Here is a 22915-nt window from a genome sequence, read left to right on the forward strand (position 1 = left end):
ATTCGTAACCACTACGCTACCAGAGCTCCTTTATGGGAGCATAAAGCCTCACCTTTCTCCCGTGGAACAGCTGGTAGTTTTGAACTGCTGACCTTGCGGTTCGCAGCCCGATCCGTAACTACTGCGCTACCAGAGCTCCTTATTAATACTAATAGGACTGCTAAAATTAACTTGAGTTGAGGACACCCTCTGCTCTGTAAATTGTAGCATTGACACGATGCTTTACTAATTCTCTTCTGGTTTTTCTCCCAAACAGCTTTGAAAAGTCCAGCTGCATTTCATGAACAGAGAAGGAGCTTGGAGCGGGCCAGGGTAAGGACCTTTCTTCTCCAAGGACTTCCTGAGAGCATTCCTGGACTTGTGGCATTGCTGGTTCTGCTCCCCTTCAGCAGCCTAATGTTGGAGTCAGCCCTTGCCTCACAGTTCTGAATAGAACCTTTGGCCCATTCCCAGGGTGGTTTTATGGAGTGTGACCCCTATGAGTTTTTTTCTTCAGCTGTTTAGGGATATGGAGAAACCACTAACTCTGACACATAAAAAGATATGCATCTTTTTCTCCACTTTGCTGTGGTTGATGGTAGCCTATGAGCACCATCATGGACGTTTGCTGAGTGGCGGCCCGCAGCCGCTTTGTGTTCAAGGGCTCCATCTGCACTAAGCAGGTCTGGGTTAGTTGGGCTATACTCAGACCCCAGGTCTCCTGCTGCAGCATCTTGCTTATTAACACTCCCTGCTTGGGTTTCAGTTCCCCCAGAGACCTGGGAGGTATTCTTTTCCTAATTGGGGGAAGGGGGGGCCATAGGGAAGTCACCAAAACATGCATTCCCTCCTACCTTCTGTGCATTTTTCTTTTACACAAAAGACAAAGGATGAGAACCACCCCAGAAGGAAGATTAGATAGAGGCCAGAGCTCCCTGAAGACCCACACCTCTTTCAGAATTTCTGAAAGCTTTACCTCCAACATTGTTCTTACATTCTTCTATTTATTTTTTTTTAATATTTCACTGGTTTGGGTGAAAGTTTACTAAACACATTAGTTTCCCGTTCAATAATTTATATACAATGTTTTGTGTCATTAGTGGCTACATAGCCCCTCAATATAGAAACACTTTTCCCACTCCCTCTCTGGCTTCCCATTTCCATCTGTCCATCTTTCCTGCCCTTTCCTGTCTTCCCAACTTTGTTCTGAGCGCATGCTGTTGTGTTGGTCTCATATGGCTGATGGTTCTAAGGAGCACGGTCCTCCCGGCGATCACTGTTCACTTTGTAGGTCTGTCTGTTGTTTGGCTGAAAGGTGATCTCTGGGGGTGGGGTCAGTTGAACGGTGTCTAAGGACCACAGTCTTGGGGGTTCCACCAGTGTCTATCAGACCAGTAAGTCTGGTCTATTTTAATGATTTTGAATTTTGTTCCACATTCTTCTCCTACTCTGTCCAGGACCTTCTGTTGTGACCCTGATCAGAACACTACCATCTGGTTCTTCTGGTCTCAGGTAGTGGAGGCTGTGGTTCATATGGTCCATTAGCCCACTGCACTTACTGTTTTCTACAAGTCTTCGATTTTCTTCACTCTGCTCTGCTCCAGAGGGGAAGAGAACAGTTGATAGCAGCTCACAAACTTTTAAAACCTCAGTCACTATTCATAGAAATAGGATGTAGACCTTTGTCTTTGTAAATTGTTATGCTAACTGACTTAAATGTTCTCTAAGACTAAGGTCCTAAGCCTTCAAATCCATTGACTCAGTCCGGTAAGACGTTTGCTTCATTTTGCCCCCATCCCTATATGCTCTATACCTGGAAATACCTGTAATACACAGAAATCCATACGTAGAACTGTCCTCTGTCAAACCTGTATGTGCTCATGGGTGTGCTTCCATACGTCATCTCACCTGTTTGGCTTGTGTATATACCTGTGTATCTACTCATCAATTATTGTTTACTGTTACCATTACTGGAGGATTGTGTGGGTACTTAGCCAGTGTTGCCTTTTGCTCTTGTGTACCTTCTGGTGTTTTCCTTTGCCTTGGTCCTGTTGTGCTGATTTTCCCCTTATGTGTGTTGCCTTTCCCTTCACCCAATTCAACATATGTGTACTCTCTAGTTTGGAGTCCTAGTGTGGTGCTGTTGGATAAGCACTGAATTGCTAACCACAAAGTCAGCGGTTCAAACTCTGTTGGAATTAACTCAAACTCAGTGGCACTTAACCACAACACAGCTGTCTAGGTAGTGATTTTCTTTATCTCCCCGGCCAGCTCTGATAACCATCAAAGGACATTTCTTGACTTTTATATTAGTGGTCTCTTAAAAAGGGCTTCAAAAGTGTGTAGAAAAATGGAATTGAAATACAATGGGACTTTTCTGTGAAGAATTTGAAACTCCCACAAACGTTCTTTGCCTTTTTTGATTGACTTCATTTCAGCATAATGTCCACCAAGTTCATCCCCGTTGTGAATTGTTTTGTAGGTTCATTGCTGTTCTTTCACATTGTGTAGTATTCTGTTGTGTGGGGACCAGGGTTTGCCCATTTATCCATTGTGTGAGTAGCAGGCAGTGAGCCTAGCGTGCTGGAGTCTGTTCACACCACAGCTCCTAGTTCTTTGGCACATACGAGTTTCCCTAGTAGTAAGATGGCTGGGGCGTACATATCTCAAATTCTAATTTTTAGAGGAAGTACTATACTATTTTTCATAGTGGTTATACCATTTTTACATTCCCACCAACAATGTAGAAAGGTTCTAGTTGACCAGCATTTTTTTTTCTATGTTTGTTTTATTATTGCCAGGGTGAGATGCTATCTCGTTGTTTTGATTTGCCTCTGTAATGACTAGTGATTGGGAACATCTCTTCATGTATTTGTTGGCCACCTGAATGTCTTCTTTGGTGAGGTGTCTGTTCATGTCCTTTGCTCATCTTTTAATTGGATAGTTTTGTCTTTTTGTTGTTGAAGTGTTGAAGTTTCCTATAAATTTTAGAGACTAGTCCCCTTGTCAAATGTGTCATTGCCAGACATTTTTCCCAGTCTGTGGGTTCTTATTTTTATTCTTTTGGAGCTCTTCTATTTCTTTTTAAACCTTCCATAGAAGATCCTGATTCATGTGTAGAGTGAATGGGAGGGATGAGGTCATGGGTGCTGGGAGCCACAGCAGTCTGTGTGTGCCTAGGAGTATGTTAGGGGTGAGGTGTCATTGCTTGTGCTGTCCCAACCCATCTCAAGAGTTGGCACTGTTTCGTGACTGCTTCTTAAGTAGGCAGAGAATAACTAAATAATAACTAATTAGAAAAGCTACTATTTTATTGAGCACTTTTATGTTATATCCATTTTTTGTGATTCCTCATAGAAGCTCTTATGAGCTAGGTGCTATTGCCCTCATTTTACAGATGCAGCTAAGAAAGGGTAACCAACGTGTCCAGCTAATTAGTAAGTGGCAAAGCTGAGACTCAAAACCTTGGCCTGTGGGCTCCAACTGTTTTCTTAATTACAACTGTATTCTGCCTTAGCCTTGGCACATTCCGAACCTCCTGCTGGTTTCCAAAGACCGGCAGCAGCTGAGGTAGTCCTGCTGCCCACTGCAGACCAGGTGGGAAAGCCTGCACTTAACACCTGCCGTTGACCACCAACTGGAAGCTAGACTGCCCAGACCTAGACCTGCCCATCAGGGCCCCATGGCAACAGGAGAGGGGAGTATTCGGCCTCCCTCTGCTGCACGTGTGCTCTGAAGGCCTCCTCTCTTTCATATTGTATCTTATCAAACTCTGCTGGTTTTGACCCACTGTGATCAACCTGTGGCTTGTGAAATGGTGAAGCAAGTTAAAAGTACAAGCTTGGGAGTCAGACAGACCTGGGATCAGATCTACTTTCCAGCACCAACCATGGGCAGCGGTAGTGGTGGCTTTGTGACTGCCGTTCACCTGGAGTCTAGTAAATGCAGAAACAAGGACATTGAACTTGGGAGAACTGGCGCCATGACACCATGTATCAACATTTCTGCTCCATTTGGTGGCGGTCACAATGAGTGCAAAATGCTCAGGAGGCCATGCAGTATGAAAAGTTGAAAGAGGATCTAAAATTATATTCCATTTGATTACACCACTGCACAAAGTCAGCTTTTCTCCTGCATTGAACAAGTGTTCCCAAATACCGATAACAGGATGATTTGTAAATGTCTTTTTACTCTCTTACTTTGATACACATGCATTACATTTATGATAGGAATAATGGTTAGATTTAGAGTCCTGGTGTGGCGCTATAGGATAAGCAGTCAACCTTAAGGTTGATTTGAACTGCAAGGTCAGCAGTTCAAACTCACCAGCTGCTCCTTGACAACCCTATACAGGGTCGTTATTGGTTGGAGCCAACTCAATGGCTTTTAACAACAACAACAACAACAACAACAACATACACAGAGTAGGAATCCAGCCCCCGAGAGAAACAAATGACCTTAAAAGGTGGATGGGGCCTCACATGGTTCTCCCTGGGCTGCACCGCTCAGCTGCCTCTTGCCTCAGGGCCTTGTAATCACCAGTTGGAGACCCCACTATACAGGTGACCAGCAGCATTCCCCACAGAGAGTTTCTTGGTGTTTTTTTCCACAGACAGAGGACTATCTGAAGCGGAAGATTCGTTCCCGGCCGGAGAGATCGGAGCTAGTCAGGATGCACATTTTGGAAGGTATGTTAGATTGAAAACGCTACTTCACTACGCCCTGTTCTCTCTGTCCTTGGCACCACCATAGCTGTGATTTCCCCTCCCCTCTCCTTACCAGCCTCCTTATTGCCGATGCCAGGAGGACTCCGCTTAACACAGCCCACCAGCTGTGCTGTGGTAACCTCCTTGGGCTGGGGAATTCCCAGAGAAGCACAGTCAGATTGGCATGGCGATCTGGTAGCCCAGGGCCACACCACCCCCTTGCTGTGAAATACCCCCCCAGCAGGGCAGATCTTTTCTCTCCTTCAAAATATGTCACAGTCACATCTTATTGGAAGTGCCTTCATGACATTCCACATTTGTCAAAACACAGAACAGAGTAAACAAAAAAGTACATTTACTTTTTTATTCATTGAGTCACTCAGGGTTTTATTCATTCATTCACCACAAGGCCAGCAGTTCAAACCAACCAACCGCTCTCATAATCCCTACACAGGGTCCCCATGAATCAGGACCCACCTGACAACAAAAACGGAGATGGGCCCCACCAGGCCTTCCTCACATGCCTTCCCAGGTTTCTAGTGCTACAGAGGTTTGCTTCTTAGCAGCAGCATGAATCTATCCGTTGTTTAGTTTGAGGATTGGGGGACTGGAAAAGAACTTTCTAGTCTGATCCTCATCATGCAGATGAAGACGCTGAGGTCCAGGCAGGCTTCATTTCCCCATTTGCTCAGCTCCCTCTGGTCTGCAGTGACTGTTCCGAAAGCCTTGGGGCCTGGCTGCACTGGGTGCTGTTTCCCTGTGTGACCACACACTGCCACAGTGGGATTCCTTCTTCTATCCTTGTGACACTTCAGGCCACCTTTCTCTGTCTGGGATGACCTTCCGTCTGATAGGAGGGACGAGTTGCTCACACATCCCCTCTCCTCACCCACCGCAGAGACCTCTGCTGAGCCTTCCCTCCAGGCCAAGCAGCTGAAGCTAAAGCGAGCCAGGCTGGCTGATGATCTCAATGAGAAGATCGCCCAGAGGCCTGGTCCCATGGAGCTGGTGGAGAAGAACATCCTGCCTGTGGAGTGCAGCCTCAAGGAAGCCATCATCGGTGAGGAGGCCAGGAGGGCATGGTGTGGGAGGGCCCGGCCGACTTAGCTGAGCTTCAGATTATGTCATGCCAGGTACCTTGAATAAGGGCCACATGGAAAGAACCTGGCTGGTTCCTGTCCTACGGGCTCAGTGGCAGGGAGCGTGCCAGGGTGGACCCCTGGATGGCACTGTTTGTTTTTACTTGTAAAACCTCTTCTTGGAGCTTGACACTGAGCAGAGGTTTCATCAACCAAATGGACTGGTTCAAACAGTGTGCTAGATGCTAGGAACACAAGCTCCCCAACATAGCAGACCCTCTGCACCCAAAGCTCCCACCCAGGGGAGGACATAGCTGCTCAGCAGGTAGCGCTGTGACCACACTAAGGCTCCCCAGCTCCCCAGCCACTCAGCCAGTGCACTGCCAAGCCGGGCTTCAGGGGTGAGCAGGAATCCCAAGGTTTGCGTGGCAGAGGAAGGAGAGTGTTCCAGGCTGGAAGCCCGCATATGAGCGAGAGCCAAAATGAGAAGCACTTGGCACTCCACAGGCTGAGGTCCACTGTGACCACACACGGGGAGATGCTGGGTGGTCAGACGGGGCAGGCGTTGGTGCTTGATCTGTTGGTGCAGATGAGCTCCCTCACTGCAGTGCCTGAGGGAGCTGTACAGTACACAAGAGGAGACCTAAGTCTCCCCTGTGATGTCTGGGACATGAGGGGACCCTCTGAAGCAGGCCTCCAGCCTGCCAAGTCAGGAGATGCATCGTACGATATGGAGGTCAACAGCAGGCAGGAGGCTGGCCCGCCCTGGGCCCCAGCAGCCCTTGTCCACAGACTGGCCCTGGCCTTGGTCCTGCCTCCTGTTGGTGTTTCTCTCCAGGTCACCACCCAGAGACCACTTCTGGGCTCTGCAGCCAGCCACCAGTATGGCCAGGCTCAGTGAGTCCTGACATCACGAAGACAAGTAGATGTGGCTGCTGCCCCAGAGAAGTCAGGACACATGCAGAACCAGAGCCTGGGCCACTGGAGCTGAGACCCCGGTCTTGTAGACATCTGGTTCTCAGCGCTTAGGGACTCTCCTGGGAGGAGGGTGCTGGAGTAAGGTGATTGTACTGACCAGCTGGACATGGTGGTCACCAGTGCCCTGGGAAAACTGGCATGTCTCAGGGGGGTGGGAAGTGCTAGAGATAGGCAGTGAAACTGTCGTTGGGGTAGGGAAACTTGTCCCCACAGCAAATCCTGGGACTGAGGAGTGAGCGGAGGGAGGCCAAGGAAATGGTGGCGGGTAGGTCCACAGGAGGAAGAAACTTAGATCCAGTCGTGGGAAACAGACTACGGGTGGCAGAGAACTCCAGTGCTCCCCGAGACCTGCTGTCACCAACACACACTCACATGACTTTCTCTCCAGGGCCCAGTTGTCTTTAGGGTTCCTCTTCTCCCCAGTGTCGACTAAGAGGACCGTCCCCCATGTCCAGCCCACAGTGGACAGATGGGTCTGCAGGGTGGTGCAGGCAGCAACCTTGGCCTCAGTCCTGCCAGCAGCTCCCTGGGGCCTAGTGGGAGCTGCCGCACGCTGTCCTAGATTGTCACCCTAACTCATTCAGTGTTTAGATTGTGGGAACAGCCTAAGTGGTCAAGTGTCAGGAAGTCCACAGTTGTTGGGAGCTCTCTCCCCTGCTTTGCATGCAAGGCAAGGGTGCTCTTCTGAGGGAAATGCCTCTGATCACGGCCCCAGACCCGAAGACACTGCTGGGAGTCATGCAGGGCAAACCCAGACTGAGCAGGCAGCCAGCTCGTTCCTGTTCCCTCTCTCTGGTCTCCAGGGCCGTCTTCTCCACAAGTGCTGGTTGTGATGCAGACCTTAAAATAGCCCACTGGCAGCTCCCCTGCTCCCTTCTCTTCTTCCTGGTCCTGGGATTTCTCACTCCTCCTCACCCTGCCAGCCGGCCTGGTCTGCAAAGGACAACCATGCAGGCCACCTGGGCTCCAGGGGTTCAGGACAGTCACCACTAAGGGTCACTAGGTTCAGTCCCAGGCCTGAGAGCCACGCTCCCTAGTCTCTTCCTGGCCACCCATGCTCATTGACCATCCCCAAGCCTCACAGCCCCTCTCAGTTGGGTCTGTCGGTGCTGGTGGGAGTGAAGGATCTTTGACATCAGGAAGCAGGTAGCTAAAGGACAGTGGGGTCTCCCAGGGAGGGGAGGAGGGCAGAGCCTGACCATGCAGGGAACCCACAAGCTGTTCTCTGCCTTTTGCTGCTGGTCCTGGCCTTGAAGCCCTTGGGGAGCCAGAGCTGGGCTCTTAAGACGACTTTGGGTTTCAGTGGGCCAGGTGAACTACCCGAAGGTCGCAGACAACTCTTCCTTTGATGAAGACAGCAGTGATGCCTTATCCCCTGAGCAGCCTGCCAGCCACGAGTCCCAGGGCTCTGTGCCGTCACCCCTGGAAGCCCGAGTCGGTGAACCACTGCCCAGTGCCACATCCGTGCCCCCTACTCAGGTGAGCTCACCCACTTGCAGCTGCTCCCCACAGCCAGAGGTCCCAGAAACTGGTCTGGGAAGTGGGGTGTCCTGGAACCTCAGGGGAGGGTTGTAGACCCTGCAGCTGAGCCTGACACACTTGACTCAGCCCCGCCAGCTGCCTCCTCTTCTCTCCCCTGGCCACTCTGGGCCTCTGCCCATTATTGGCCTGTAACAGTGACCACCGTCCCTGCCTCCTGCAGTGGCCTATGCCATGTGGACATATGGCCTTCCTGCCCCTCCTGCACTCAGGTTGTGTCGCAGCTGCCGACGGGCCCTGAATGTGGAGAGACCCTTTTCCTTGCGGAGCAGCCGCCCCTGCCGCCCCCATCTCTGCAGCTTCCCAGCCTCCCCAATGGAACCACGGTCCCCACTGCCAAGCCCACCCCAGCACTCATCAAGGTATGCTTCTCTGGGGGTCTGCACCTCCTTCCTTTCACTCTGATTGACTGTATTCCTGCTTCCCATGATTGGAGACAACACAGGCCACCGAGGGCCAGAAACATCAGTGAGAGAATGCATGGCGTCATTGTCACCGTGTGCAGACCAGACCCGGGCCTCACCTGTATATCCTTTCAGCCCCGAGCATCTCCCTCACTTGCTTTCAGTGACCTGCATCACCTTTGGGCATTGGTGTTGGTGTCTGTTCTCCTCAAAGACCTGACTTGAAGTAACTGAATGGTTCAGCTTTATCTGTCCCCACAAAAGCCCCATGGGGGGCTTCAGTGGGCCCTCCTGCCCTTCAGTCACCTCAGCCCCCAGGACCCTAGCACTCCATACCCTCCTCTGTGCTCATGCTGGGCAGGTCACTGACTCCCTCTCCCGTCAGTCTTTATTCTGTCCCCAGACCTTGTGTTGGTGTAGCTGACCCAGGGGTGAGTTCCCAAAGCCTGGGAGCCTCCATACTCCCACCAGGCTCCCGTGCTGAGGGCTTGCCCTCCCTTTTTTTAAAAAAAAAAAAAAAAAAGATTGTTGTTGCTGTAATAGTTGATTCCCTCACAGTTTAGGAGGCTTCAAGTCCAAATTGAGGGTGCCAGCTCTGGGGGCTCTTGTCTGCTGTCGGCATCTGTGGGCCTGCTTCCCTGTGAGCTTTCTGAGTCTTGTTGTCAGTGTTCCCTGGGTATCAGCACGGGGATCCTGGGTCCAGATGATCTGCTGTCCTGCTGACTCTTCTTTCCTGGTGGTAGTTCTTTCCAGTTCTCTGTTCGTCTCGTCTCCTTTTACGTCTTACAAGACAGTGGTGATGCAGGTCACTCCCCTGAATAGTCCCTTCCTCCTTAATCTTACCTGTGTCCCTGCTGTCGGCCTGAGGTGCCTAGTTCTCCCTTCTGATTCTCACCTCTTCATCTTTCCAACACTGCCCCAAGATACCCCCACACACTTGCTACGTGTCACACTTGACATGTGCTCTAGACTTCCTGTTGACTGGCCTCAGTCTCGGCTTGTGGAGGGCAGCCCCCAGCTTCACCAGTGGCCTGAAGCTGCCTCTGCCTCCGGGTCCATCCCCGTCCCACTCGGCTCTTCCCAATTCCTTTTCCTCCTCCCTTCTTGGTGGGTGCTCCCCTTTCTCCCTTTGCCTGCACCTGTGGTACCTAAGTGGATGTTCTGGCTCAGTCTGAGCAGACCTGCCTGCCTCCCTCCTGGGCTGTGTTGCCCAACAAGCCCACAGATGGACGGCTGCCACCATAGCTCAGACAGCAGCTGTCAGCATCCCACTCTTTGTCCAGTGGGTCACTTGGGCCCAGATCTTCCTCAGCCTACTGTCACCTCCTCAAGGCTTAATTGTCCCTGTGTCAGGTGTTCACCCACCAGACTGTTTTACAGCTTTCAGGTTCTCCACAGTCCCTTCCTGGCACTCCCTTGGTACTGTCTACCCATTTGCCCTCCTGGTCCACTGATCCCCCTCCAAGACACATCCCACTGACCCCTTGGTCTGCCTGGAGTCCTTGAGGCCCAGTGGAAACCCCGTGTCCAGTGTGATCATGGGTGTCTTGGTGGCCAGATCCTCTGACATTTGTCCAGCGCCCTGCACAGTGCCTGCTCTGTGTCCCCACTTCACTGGGGACAAGGGGGTGCCAATGTGGTTGGCAGCCCTCCAACCTAGCATAGCACCTCTCTGGGCACAGGGTAAACCTCTGTGGGCAAGATGGAGAGGGGTCTTCTCAAAGCTGCTGGAGGGGGAGTGGGGGCTACCGCTTCACGTCCTGTGCCTCCCAACGCGCCTCCATCTCCCTCAGCAAAGCCAACCCAAGTCTGCCGGCGAGAAGTCGCAACGCAGCAAGAAGGCCAAGGAGCTGAAGCCAAAGGTGAAGAAGCTTAAATACCATCAGTACATCCCCCCGGACCAAAAGCAGGACAAGGGTCCCCCACCCCTGGACTCGTCCTATGCCCGGATTCTGCAGCAGCAACAGCTCTTCCTCCAGCTGCAGATCCTCACTCAGCAGCAGCAGCAACACTACAACTACCAGACCATCCTGCCCGCCCCACCCAAGCTGGCAGGGGAGACCCTGGGCAACAGTGGACCCCCGCCCATGCGTAGCCTTTCAACCAGCAGTACCAGTTCCAGCTCGGGCGCCCCTGGGTCTAGTGGGCTGTCACGTCAGAACAGCATCTCGCTGACAGGCAAGCCAGGGGCCCTGCCCACCAACCTGGACGAGATGAAGGTAGGTGGTAGGTGGCTTGTAGGAGGCAGAAATCAGTGGGCCTGGACCCACAACCATGAGGCAGACAGGAGTCAGGCACTCCCCCCACCACCCCCTGCCAGTTAGGGCTTGCAAAACCTGGGCCTGAGGCAGCTGTTTCCTCAAAACATGAGGGGACCAGGTTCCCAGGGAGGCTCGGCCTCTGGACAGGCAGGCCCCGCAGAGACCCAGTCCATGGAGGCAGGTGGGCCTGGGTGCTGGCTGCTCAGACCTGGACTCACACCCAGCTCTGCCCCTCTAGAGACACCAGTTCCCACTAAGTCTTGTGCAGGTGGGGTTGGGCGTGGGCTCCTGGTCTGACTGGCAGCCAGAGCAGGCATTTTACCACAGAGCCTGGTGTGGTGAGGGTAGTGAAACAGAGGAGGTGGGCGGGTGGGGGTGTGGAGCCCAGCATGGATGAGGCCTAATGGACAACGTGCTTGTCCCTTGAGCCCTCCTGGACTGCCCACTGGTATGGTCCCCACCCAGTGCCAGCATGAGGCCCAGGCCTCCCTGCTAACCTGGCTCACACCCCCGTGCAGGTGGCAGAACTAAAGCAGGAGCTGAAGTTACGATCACTGCCCGTCTCAGGCACCAAGACGGACCTGATCGAGCGCCTGCGTGCCTACCAAGACCAGATCAGCCCCCCTCAGGGGACCGCCAAAACCCCGGCTGCCTCCATCCTGCCCAAGGCTGGCGAGGTGGTGGTAGCCTTCCCGGCGGCCCGGTTGAGCACAGGCCCAGCATTGGTGGCAGCAGGCCTGGCCTCCACCGAGGTGGTGGTGGCCACAGTGACCAGCAATGGAGTGGTGAAGTTCGGCAGCACGGGCTCCACACCCCCTGTGTCCCCAACCCCCTCAGAGCGCTCCCTGCTCAGCACAGGCGACGAGAACTCCACGCCTGGGGACACCTTTGGTGAAATGGTGACTTCGCCCCTGACCCAGCTCACCCTGCAGGCCTCCTCACCGCTGCAGGTGCTCATGAAGGAGGAGGGTCCGAGGCCTGGAGCCTGCCACCTGAGCCCAGGGGTGCGGACCGAGCCTGAGGGGCGCGACAAGGACCGCATGCTGCAGGAGAAAGACAAGCAGATCGAGGAGCTGACGCGCATGCTCCGTCAGAAGCAACAGCTGGTGGAGCGGCTGCGGCTGCAGCTGGAGCAGGAGAAGCGGGCCCAGCAGCCCAGCCCCAGCCCGGCTGCCCTGGTCAAGCAGGAGAGCAGTTTCACCAGTTGCCCACTGAGCCGGCTGACCCCGGGCCCTGCACATCCCTTCAGCCCCAGCCTGGCCACACCCACAGCCAACCACACAGATGCCAGCACCCCGGCCCTCGTGCCCCCAGCCATGGTGGTGAAGCAGGAAGCTGGGCTGCCAGAGCCCGCGCCAGTACCCACCCCCCAGCTGCTCCTGGGCCCACGGGGCCCTGGCCTCATCAAGGGGGTCACACCTCCTACCCTCATCACCGACTCCACTGGGACCCACCTTGTGCTCACTGTGACCAACCCCCACGCAGACAGCTCTGGTCTGCCCAGCGGAAGCCCTCAGCAGGTATGTGGGCAGGGGTATGGGGCAGGACAGCCTCTTACCCAGGGCCTCCATGGGCCAGTGTTTTGTGTTTGCTTCATCTCATTTCCTTGCAACCCATGGAATGAGGCCACACCATTCCCCCGATTCACCACTGAGGACCCCGAGATAGGCCCCACCCACCTCCCTGACGTGACCCCAGAGTGTTTTTGCGCCATGGGCACCCAGCTCCCATGACTGCTCTGGGTCAGATGGCCCCTGCCCTGGTGTGAACTCCTGTGTTGTCCCTGAGGCCAGCGGTCCCCACCTCAGTGCTGCTGGCTCAGTGCTATTGCTATCCTACTTACTGCCTCTGCCTGCGAGCTAGTGGGATAGGGCAACGATGGGGACCGGAGAGGATGGACAATTGCAGTTAGGGGCAGGACTTGGCCCAGGGCCCTGCTCATCTGTGCCTGCCCCACCTACCACAGGGTCAGACAGCAGACCTTCCACCTTCCCCAATTCTCCAGAAGCCCACGTGGGGTGAGGGGGGTGGGGGGCACTGACCCTGACCCTTCCTGTACTCCTCATAGGCAGGTCTGTTTTCCCCACATGTCCAGTCGTTGTCCCAGCCGGGCTCTCCAGCACCTGGTCCCCCCACCCAGATGGACCTGGAGCCGCCACCACAGCCCCTCTTTGGCAGCCCCCCTTCTCTGCTGAAGAAGGAGCCTCCAGGCTGTGAGGAAGCCGTGAACCAGTCACCCACAGTACAGGTGAAGAGGTGGATGGCTGGGGGAGGGGCTGTAGCCCATCTTTGAAGCAGAGATCTCAGGGGCTGGGCCTGGTGGGGAGGCAGGTGTCAACGCTTAGGGTCCATTAGCAGCTTTAGTGGAGAGGTTGCCTGGCTCTGGCACAACTTTTTCTCTGCTTGTCCCACAGGAGAAGGGCTCCTCCAGCCAGCAGATGGATGACCTGTTTGACATCCTTATTCAGAGTGGAGGTAAATCTCGAGCCTGCCGCCCCAGCCCCTCTCGTCCTGGTTCTTACTGGCCTCACTGGGCAGACACTTGTAGGGGTGGGTGTGGACTGAACCCAGACTCTCACAGACACATGCTCCCTCCAGGCCTGGTGGGCTGAGCACTCGCCATCCCTGCGGTTACTGCTTGTGGCTGAGCACTCGCCATCCCTGCGGTTACTGCTTGTGGCTGGCTGGCTGTGTGCTGGGCTGCTCTGGAGAACAGATCTTGTCTGTGTGGAGCTCTGAGTCTAGCAGGGGAGACCACACCTGACAGTGACGAAATAGAGCAAGTTAGGTGTCAGCAAGGAGCCAGTGGGTGTGACGAGCACAGCAGAGAAGGGCCTAACTGAACGGATCCGCACTTGGGGCAAGGATGGTTGTGTGTGCCAGTGGTGGGCCTTTGTCCACCTTGTTCCTGTGAAAGAAAGACAGGTGTCCATAGGTCTTGTAGGAGAGACTACATCCAGATGTGGTGGTTCAGGACAGGCTTCTGGTGGGGAGGGACTTCAGATTGTCCCCTCTGGGCAGAAGGGGTAAAAATTCTAGAACCAGACAGATGGACAAACAGGCATTTAAAAAAATCAGAAACAGTCCCAGGTAGGGCTGAAGGTGATTACTGACAGAAAGTGCTAGAATGACAGCCAGGTGGTGTCTAGACTTGATCTCAGGGTGGCTGTGTGGGCTGCTGCAGGGAGGGGAAGCAAGAGAAGGAAAGTCAGGTGACAGGAATGCAGCAAGTGGCATCAGGCCTTCAGGTGGCCCAGTATGAGGGGCAGGAGTGACCCCAGGACAGCCCAGTGGGAGGTGGCGGCCTGATCATTGCCAAGGGTTGCAACCTGGCCGGTGGCCCCAGATAGTTATCAGGACGTAACAGCACGGCCCCTCATGACGGTGCACGTGCCCACACCTGCCCACACCTGCTCAGCACAGCTGGTTCTGACACGCCCTTTTTACAGATTGAAGGGTCCTGCCTTGAGCAGGTCCGTCTGCGCTGTTTGCTCCTTTTGTGGTTCTGTGTCCCACTTTGGCCATTCTCACAAGATTTCAGACTTTTTCCTCACACTGTAGCACACCTCACTCCTTACCTGCAGTAGTGTTGGCCTCACTTCCACGTGCTGGGAAACCAAAATACTTGTGGGGCCCACTGAGCCCCGGAGTCACTTCAACAGGGGCTTTCTGCTGAGTTTTATCAAAAGGAGGAATGCAGGAAAGCTCACTTGCTGTTTTCTCTTAACCCTTCACGCGGCCTGAGTACTTCTCACAAGTACAGGGGTGCTCAGCCTGGTCCAGAACCCAGATGGGAATTGAGGGGGAGGTTGGAAATGGATGAAGCAGGCCTTGGCTCTGGGAAGCAGGGAACAGGTCAGAGTGGCCGGGTCATGAAGTGCCTGATGGGGATGGTAGAGCCGCAGCGGCTGGGACAGGGTAGGCACCAGCCTGCTCTGCCTCCCGACACAGGCACCTCCTCTCTGGCAGAAATTCCAGCAGATTTCAAGGAGCCATCGTCCCTGCCAGGGAAGGAGAAGTCCACGGCACCAGCAACCTGCGCCTCCCCGCTAGCCTCACAGCCCTCGCCCTGCACCGTGCCAGGCTCACCAGCTCTGCCCGGGCGGCTGGAGGACTTCCTGGAGAGCAGCACAGGGCTGCCCCTGCTGACAGGAGGCCACGAGGGCCCTGAGCCCCTCTCCCTCATTGACGACCTCCACAGCCAGATGCTCAGCAGCTCCGCCATCCTGGACCACCCTCCTTCACCCATGGACACCTCGGAGCTGCACTTTGCACCGGAGCCCAGTGGCTCGGTGGGCCTGGACCTGGCCGATGGGCACCTGGACGGCATGGACTGGCTGGAGCTGTCGTCGGGTGGTCCTGTGCTGAGCCTGGCCCCCCTCAGCACCTCGGCCCCCAGCCTCTTCTCCACGGACTTCCTCGATGGCCATGACCTACAGCTACACTGGGACCCCTGCTTGTAGCTGGACACCGTCTGTCCCACCTGCAAGGGTCCTGGAGCGGCAGGGGGCCTCCCTTCCTCCCCCTCAGCCAACCTCAGAGCCCCTGGGCGGCCACCAGAAGGGCCCAGCCATTTGTGTGTCCTGGACAGTGAAGCTGTGAGTGGGGAGTGGCAGTTTCTGTACAGGTGGACAGAGCTCTCGCACATGGACACACGTTATCCAAACCCAGCCCATCAGCATTGACTTGGACTCACAGACCCTGCCTGGCAGAGAACCGCCCAGAGGACTTCCAAGTCTGAAATCTGTATGAAGCAGACTGCCACATCCTTTTCCCTTCTAGCCGCTGATGGGCTTCAACTGCTGACCTCGGTTAATAGCCGAGTGCTTTAACCACCAAGCGAGCCCCCCTGGGCTCAAAACTTTTGACTTGCATTTACAGGCATAATCCGGGAGGTGGGTGGGGTGGTGGGTACTGCTCCCCCAATCCGACCCTGCACACAGATGGGCCTAGAAACCAGGGTCCCCTCGGGCTGTCCTCCCCCAGCCTGGTGTGTATCCCTCCAGGCCCACCCATCACGTGTGTTTGACGTGTAGACACCCTGCCACACTTGCTCCTCAACAACTCCTCTGTGCCACCAGGACAGACCTGTTTCTTGGCCCTTACCCCCTCTGCATTCCCTCCTGTGGTCACCACTGGATACTCAGCCTGGGTCCAGGGCAAGCAGGCACTGGCCCAGTTCTGCCGGTAGGACTGAGGGGTGGGCATGAAGCTATGCCACCTCTTGCCCATGTGGCCTGTCACTCGGGACTGAGATGTGGAGTCACCAAAACAAGTGCTGGGATGGAGTGGGGGAGATGCTGTGTGAACTTTTTAAAATAAAAACAAAACTCCATGGAGAGGCTTCCATCCATTGGGTAGGGGAGGAGCCTCCCCAGCAGGAAACATCCCAGCAGTCCTTGTTCTCAGAGTAGGTTTATTTACAGGCCAAGACCCCCTCCCTGAGCAGACGGCTCACAGGCCTGCTATCCTCAAGGTTCTGGCCTGGCCGAGCCCTCCACCCATCATGGGGGCCCGTGGAACTTCACTAACTGGACAGACCCCATTTTACTCTTCCTGCTTGGGTAGCTGCCGGTGGGGGCTGGAGGAAGAGCGTCACCCATCGATGTCCCAACTGAAGAGATGGTGCTTCACAAGCATGTCCTGAACCCCCTCCTTCAGGGGCTGCTTCTCCTCCTGTGGACAGGGACAGCCCCCTCTGTCACCCCAGGGGCTGCCCATCCACTCCCCTAGAGCCCCTCTGGGAGCACCAGACAAAACCACCCACCTCTCTCCTCACAGGAAGTTCCCAGTCCTGGGACAGGCTGAAGGCAAAGCAGCAGAGGACACTGGGGGGCGAGGAAGGTGGCAGTGAGGCCAGCTCGGGTCACCCAGTCCCTAATCCCAGGGCTGGGCTGGGCCTCACCGGAGCTCACACTTGATTTGGACCCAACCAGGGCTGCGTAAGAAGGACCAGGGCTGGTACCACTTCTCCACGGTGGGCAGGCTGGAGCAGAGTACCTCCAACCACAGGTGTAGTACCTGCTCGCTGGGGACACACCAGGAGACGGGCATTAGGTTCAGGGACACCAGGCTAATCAGTCCTTTAGGGCCCCTCCGAGGACCACGGGGGGCTCTCCCTCACCCCAACCAAGTCTGAGGGGGTGGGGTGGGCCCACTCCACTGGGGGAAGGTGCTCAACCCTGTTCACGTGCCCCTCATTCTGCTCAGAGGCAACCAGTGTGTCCCAAACTTAAGGCCCTCAGCCCTGTCCTAGACCCTGTCCAAGTGAGCAGGTGCTTTGCTCCAGCCCTAAGGGCACACGGGCCAGGCCCATCCCACCCAGACAGGCACTTCCCAGCACACACTGCTCTGGCATCTGGGGCTGGTGGTGAGGGCACTCACTTGAGCCCCACGCAGATGAGGGAGCGCAACTTCACATCCATCTGGGCATGCACAGCATCGTGGGTCACATTCACCGACTGCACCGCCTAGGAACACAGGCTGTCACCGGGGGTCCTCATCTAATCCCCTGCCAGCCCACCCCAGAGGTCCCCCGTACCCGGTAGAGCAGCTCCTCCGGGGTCAGGACTTTGCCATCTTCGTCCAGCCTACAAGAGGGACGACAGCTCCCAGTGCTGCCTGTGGACAGGACCCCGCTGCCCCCTGGGGCGCCCCCTTACCTGTATGTCTTACAGAGCACCAGGCGCGAGTACACAGAGTCGAAGTCTCTCTCCACCTCCCGGCCTGCTGCCTGTGGTCAGGTAGGCAGAGGTAGGTAGAAGCCTGGCCGAGCCACCACCTCCCACAGCTCCGCAGGGCCCTGGGCAGCAGGACCCAGCCCTGACCTACCTCCTCAATAAACAGCCAGGGATGGCAGGCGCCACCCAACAGGGTCGGCTTCTTCAGCCCATGTTCAAACAGGGCTTTGAGGGCCGGGCAAAGGGTCCCTCGCACGAGGTCTGTGATGCCTTCCGTCACAGAGTCATCCCCGGCAATGGAGTACTGGGGCGCAGGGAGAGTAGGTCTGAGAAGACTCGGCCCAGCAAAGAGGGGCTCCAGACCCCCCAGGGGCAGCTCCCACTTACCTCTTTACTCCGTTCGTCCAAGACTTCCACAAACTTGGCTGGAAACCAGCCTGTGGAAAAAGCAGCCATTTGAGCGGCTAGCCTGAACCCCGGCCCTGTGCAGGCCCAAACAGGGGCTCCGGGCGGCAGGGGGCCAGTTCCACAGCCGGCGAAACCTCACCTCGCAGGCCATTCAGTTCCCCCACCCAGCAGTGCTCGTCCTTCTGGGAGATGATCTGTGGGGGACAAAGGGACCCGAGCTGTGCTTGCCCGCCAGCGCCTCCCACATCTGACTCTGGCTCAGCACAGCGCCCCGCCCCCGCGTTCCTGGTGAGAAGAGGGGTTGTGGCGGGGCCCACACACCGTGATGACGTCATTTTTACGGAACCCCAGCTCGTCGTCATCATGTCGTTCAAAGTCCAGCAGGGCCTTGGCGCGGCGCCGGTGGCTGCGCGAACACATCACGTAGTTCTCGTGATCCCGTTGGTGGCTCTGCATGCTGTAGTCGGGACTCAGCTCCTACCGGGAGGGCCGAGGCAGTGCGTGGGGAGGGGGGAAAACAGGCCCCACAGTCTCCCAAGGCCTGGGAGGGGGCGCCTGCCACTTACCACACCACAGTGTTTGGGGTCTGTGCACTGGAAATGACGGGCCACACGCAGGATGGCTTCACGGAGATCTGCCACCAGCTCCGTCTGTTTGATGTTCTTGGCCTTGAGAGCTTCCAGGTCGTCCTCTCCTGGGGGACAGAAGGGTGGTGGTGACCATGGCCGCCTCCTGGATGCTCCTGCCGCACGTCTGGCCTCCAGGCTACCCACCCCGGCTATGGGGCACGTCCTCACCAAAGAGCAGGGAGCTGAGGCCGGACTTCCTCCGCTGGGCCCTCCGTCGAACCACCTGCGGGCAGAGAGCAGTTGGCTGGAGCCCTGGGCGCCTCAGCCCAGAGGAAACCCACAGTGAAGTGTCCCCCATGGAAATGCGCCCGGGTCACAGCCTGCATCTGACTCCCGCTGTGCCGGCTGGGGTCAGGGTCATGGGCCTGCAGCCCAGCGTGGTCTGACCAGCCCTGCAGGGCATCTTCCACATGGGCCGTCTCCTGTCCTTGCCCACCTGAGACAGGGTGGTGGTGGTACTGGTCCCCAGGAGCTGACTCTGGTCTGCAATGAGGTAGGCCAGATGCTTGCGACGCTGGGTCTCCACAGCCACGTCTGTGAGGGAGCCCGCCAGTCGCATGGCCGCCCCCAGCAGCAGCTCGGCGTCATCAATCTGTGTCGGAATGTCCGACAGTGTGTTGAAGATGGAGGCCGAGTTTTCGGATTGAATCAGCACCTCCTCCTGGGCCATGTGGGGTCGGAGATGGGGTGTCACTGCCAAGCCTCAGTCCCTCAGTGACCCCCAAGGACCAACAGGACAGACCTGTCTCTGGTGTCCTGCTTTCGGGCCTGGGACCCACCACCCTGAAACCTGTCCTGAGCAGAGGTGTTAACCCTGCTCTAGCCCGAGGCTGGGGCTGAGTGACATTCCCATTCTAGTGGGGAGACAAGCAGTGAACAGCTCTGGTGGACAGGGCTCCTTAGCTTTGCTGGGGCTCAGTACGTCCACTCAGCAAGAACAGCAGGACAGTATCTCTCACTGGCCGGGCACCTTGAGGTGCAGCATGCCGAGCGTGGCCTGGAAGAGCACCCGGGAGCCCTCGTAGAAGAACAGGTCCCAGATGCGCAGCAGCAGCCGCAGGTGCACGACGCTGGCGAAGGCCGTGAGGAACCAGTGCAGCGTGATCAGAGACAGCTCTGCGGAGGACAGGGTGTCAGCAGAGCTAGTGACCGAGCTGCAGGCTGTCTGTCCAGGCCCCACAGCAGGGACGCAGTCCCGTACCGATGTCGTGTTCCTGGAGCAGCTTGTCCAGCCGCGGCAGATACTGGACGATGAGTTGGCGCAGCACACGCTGGTCCGTCTGGACGCCCAGCAGGGTGGTGCTGAAGTAAGAGGCAGGCAGCAGGTCTTCTACGATGGCACACATGACCCAGAAAGAATCCTCCTCCTCCAAGAAGAGCAGGAGGCAGGCAGCCACCTTGGGAGCAGGAGGCAGAGCCTCTGACCATGTGGCCTCCCCAAGACACAGAGGGCACACTGCCTGTCTGGGCCTTCCTCAGCAGCCCCTGCCTCCTGGTGCCCCACCCGGGTCTCACCATGCCTGTGCCCTGGCAGTAGCCGATCTCGGGGTAGAGCCAGGCTAGGGCTCGGAGGACCCGGCGCAGGCGTGGAACTCCGATGCTGCTCTCGTTGGCGAAGCAGGCGTTGCCGGGCATGGTGCGTAGCAGGTCCTTCTCGATCTGTCGGTGGTCACACACCCACCCAGACCCATGAGGCCCCACTGAGCAAGGCCAGCAGAGCCCCGCCATGTCCCTCCCTTCAGGGTCCGAGCCATCTCAGTACCTTCACCCCAAAACTTCAATGTACACAGTCCTGGGTCTCATGCCAACCATGCTGTTGTTGATCCCAACTCATGATACGGCCGAGTGGCCTGGGGCCCACCAGGTTTCCATGGTTACCACATCTCTCTCCCATAGAGATGCCTGTTAGCAGTTGAGCACTTAAGCACTGCACCCCCAAGGTACTGAATGAGAATCTCGGGATGAGGTTTGGACACCTGTCAGTAAAGGCCCGTAACCGGCCTCATGACTGCCTACTAGGGGCCTTGGAGACAGCTCTTCTTCTGGGTCCCACTAGTCCCAGGCTGCTTCCTGTTGACCCGCCTGTGGGCCGGTCCTTACCTGCCTGGCAGCAATAGTCTCGTCGTTGGAACTGTTCTTCACCATCTCGCGGTACGACAGCTCCGAGTTGTGCTTCTTCTGCAGGGCCCCCGAGAGCCGCATCCACAGCTGGGGAAAAAACAGGGCTCAGCAGTGTCCCATCACCATGGGTCCAGGTCAACCTCCCCCCTAACTGAGTCCCCACCCACCTGTGGCCTCATACTGTGAGGGATGCCGGTCAGCACCAGGGAGCGTAGCTTCTCTGAGCGGGGCAGGGAGACAGCGATCTTGTCCCAGGTGAGGTCCCCCACATCATGGTTGTGGGTGAATTCTAGGTGAGCCTGCCACCTCAGTGTCTGCTGAGGGTCCTCCACCAGCCCCGGAGCCTGCAGCCTGCGGGAGCTCTCGGTGTCTGTGGACGGCCCAGAGGGCACGTGAGTGGAGGAAGGAGGTGAACGAAGCTGTCATGGCCAATGCCCAGCCAACAAGTGGCTTCAGAGAGCCCACACCCTCCCTCTATTTGAGACTCACCTCTCCACGCTCCCCAAGGCCTCACACCTGCAACTGGCATCTTCCCTCCCTCTTCACCCTCCAGATGGATGGACACTCACATCTGACCCTTGGATCAGCTCTGGCCCCACCTTCTTTTGCACCCCACCCATCACCTCTTAGCCCCTCCATCCCTGTTGACGCCACTCTCCTGTGACCACTCTTCCTATACAGGTGGCCTCTCCCAGGTCCCGCCCACCCTGTCAGTTTAAATGGCTCCTTCTCCGTCCCCTAGTTCTCAAGCTCTTCTCATCCCCACCAGGGCCAGAGCTCTCTGCGGTCACTGCTGGTCTCCCCACTGGAGCAGCTGCCCAGTCTGGGGCCAGAGCAGCTTAGCCATTCAGTTTGAGGAGCAAGATGGGCGTGGCACTCCAATGCAGCCCCCCAAACATCAGTGTCAGCGACTCTGCACTTTGAATGCACACCTTGGTGAGCATCAACACACACACAAAAGTATAAGCCCTTGGCCCCACCAACACCAAGAACCCAGCAAGGAAGTTCCCTTGATCCCCCCAGTTCCAGCTGTGACCTCCAAATGTCCACCTGAAGGTGGTGGACAATTTATGGCAGAACCGGAAGTGCGCAGCCTGACAGTGACAACTTGCTCTAGGCCTTGCCAGTCTGGCAACAGGCGACCCTGGGTTTTGGCATAGGGCTTTCCACCAGCTCACTGGGAACCAACAGGTGTGTTTATAGTAGAAAACAATGGAAATGGCCCCAAGGCCCACTCCTAGTAAAGGTCAGGAAACCATGTGGTAAGCCCTTCACAACGGAAGCTCAGGCAGCTGGCGAGAGTTCAGCAGTGCAGTGAGGAAGGTGCTCCGGTTCACCTGTGTGCACGTCTCAGCTTAGCCACGAGAAGTGGGACTCAGACTCACGCAGCCCTGTCCACAGTGACTCAGGAGGGTGAGGAGTTAATTTTGTTTGAATCTTTATACTTTGCTGTATTCAACTTCTCCACAGTGAACATTATCACTCTTAACAACAGGTAAGCTGTCTGCAGCTGTCAGAGGCCTCCGCATATTGTCACAGCACTGCCCCAGGACAGAGGTCACACACTGGGTGACAAGAGTCATCGGTGTGGAGGTCTCTCCAAGTCAGCTGATCTTACCTTCCTTGTCCATGCGGAAACCAAACTCATCATAGCGGAACTCGGGCTGCTCCACTGACTCTTCCTTCTAGAACCAGCCATAGGAAGAATGGTGGGCTCACACCTTCTACACTCTGCCTTTAAGACTCAGATCTAAGGAACACCCATCCTTCCACAAGGTGGTCCCCACAAAGCCAATCACAGGGGCCCCTACCTCCTCTGAATTTGAGCATTTGCCTTGTTCTTCTCAGAGATGTGTGTTTTTCATTTGTGTCCCCCAGGAAATGAGTGGAGTGCCTTGACCAGAGGCCACGTGTGAGGCTACGTCAGGCGTCAGCACTGCACTGGCACTTTACCCTGAGAGACACTGCTCCCCCCCACCCCTGTGACCTTGGGGCCAGTGAAGGACAAGCTCTCTAGATCATATGCGGCTATCGGAGTGACAGTGAGGACTCCAATACTTTTGGAAGAGTTTATTTCTGATTTTTTTCTAAAACTAAAATTTTAATTCTATGAGTACCACAATGGCTAAAG

The 22915-nt window shown here is 56.0% G+C and overlaps 2 protein-coding genes across 2 annotated transcripts in view; one reads left to right on the forward strand and one right to left on the reverse strand.

The window, feature by feature from the left end:
- Positions 1 to 15409, forward strand: part of MKL1 (megakaryoblastic leukemia (translocation) 1) — a 219272-nt gene extending 203863 nt beyond the window's left edge. Inside the window, exons 4-13 of the mRNA XM_006865258.1 lie at positions 257 to 312; positions 4592 to 4667; positions 5584 to 5745; positions 8046 to 8221; positions 8494 to 8643; positions 10479 to 10904; positions 11465 to 12466; positions 13042 to 13194; positions 13361 to 13421; positions 14916 to 15409. Coding sequence (XP_006865320.1) covers positions 257 to 312; positions 4592 to 4667; positions 5584 to 5745; positions 8046 to 8221; positions 8494 to 8643; positions 10479 to 10904; positions 11465 to 12466; positions 13042 to 13194; positions 13361 to 13421; positions 14916 to 15409 — 2756 coding nt within the window. The remainder of the gene's footprint in view (positions 1 to 256; positions 313 to 4591; positions 4668 to 5583; positions 5746 to 8045; positions 8222 to 8493; positions 8644 to 10478; positions 10905 to 11464; positions 12467 to 13041; positions 13195 to 13360; positions 13422 to 14915) is intronic.
- A 1132-nt stretch (positions 15410 to 16541) lies between these two features.
- SGSM3 (small G protein signaling modulator 3) lies at positions 16542 to 22432 on the reverse strand. Its single transcript, XM_006865163.1, has 19 exons — positions 22403 to 22432; positions 20952 to 21098; positions 20764 to 20871; positions 20179 to 20322; positions 19865 to 20060; positions 19634 to 19779; positions 19100 to 19324; positions 18832 to 18886; positions 18601 to 18728; positions 18356 to 18511; positions 18174 to 18228; positions 18010 to 18063; positions 17778 to 17851; positions 17609 to 17679; positions 17488 to 17536; positions 17331 to 17416; positions 16852 to 16974; positions 16714 to 16774; positions 16542 to 16619 (listed from the first exon to the last, which is right to left on the reverse strand). Exons 1-19 carry the CDS (start codon positions 22430 to 22432, stop codon positions 16542 to 16544), a joined length of 1986 nt encoding a protein of 661 aa, XP_006865225.1.
- Positions 22433 to 22915: the final 483 nt, after the last annotated feature.

Source organism: Chrysochloris asiatica, unplaced genomic scaffold (assembly GCF_000296735.1).
Source record: "Chrysochloris asiatica unplaced genomic scaffold, ChrAsi1.0 scaffold00076, whole genome shotgun sequence".
In the NCBI taxonomy this organism is placed as follows: domain Eukaryota; kingdom Metazoa; phylum Chordata; class Mammalia; order Afrosoricida; family Chrysochloridae; genus Chrysochloris; species Chrysochloris asiatica.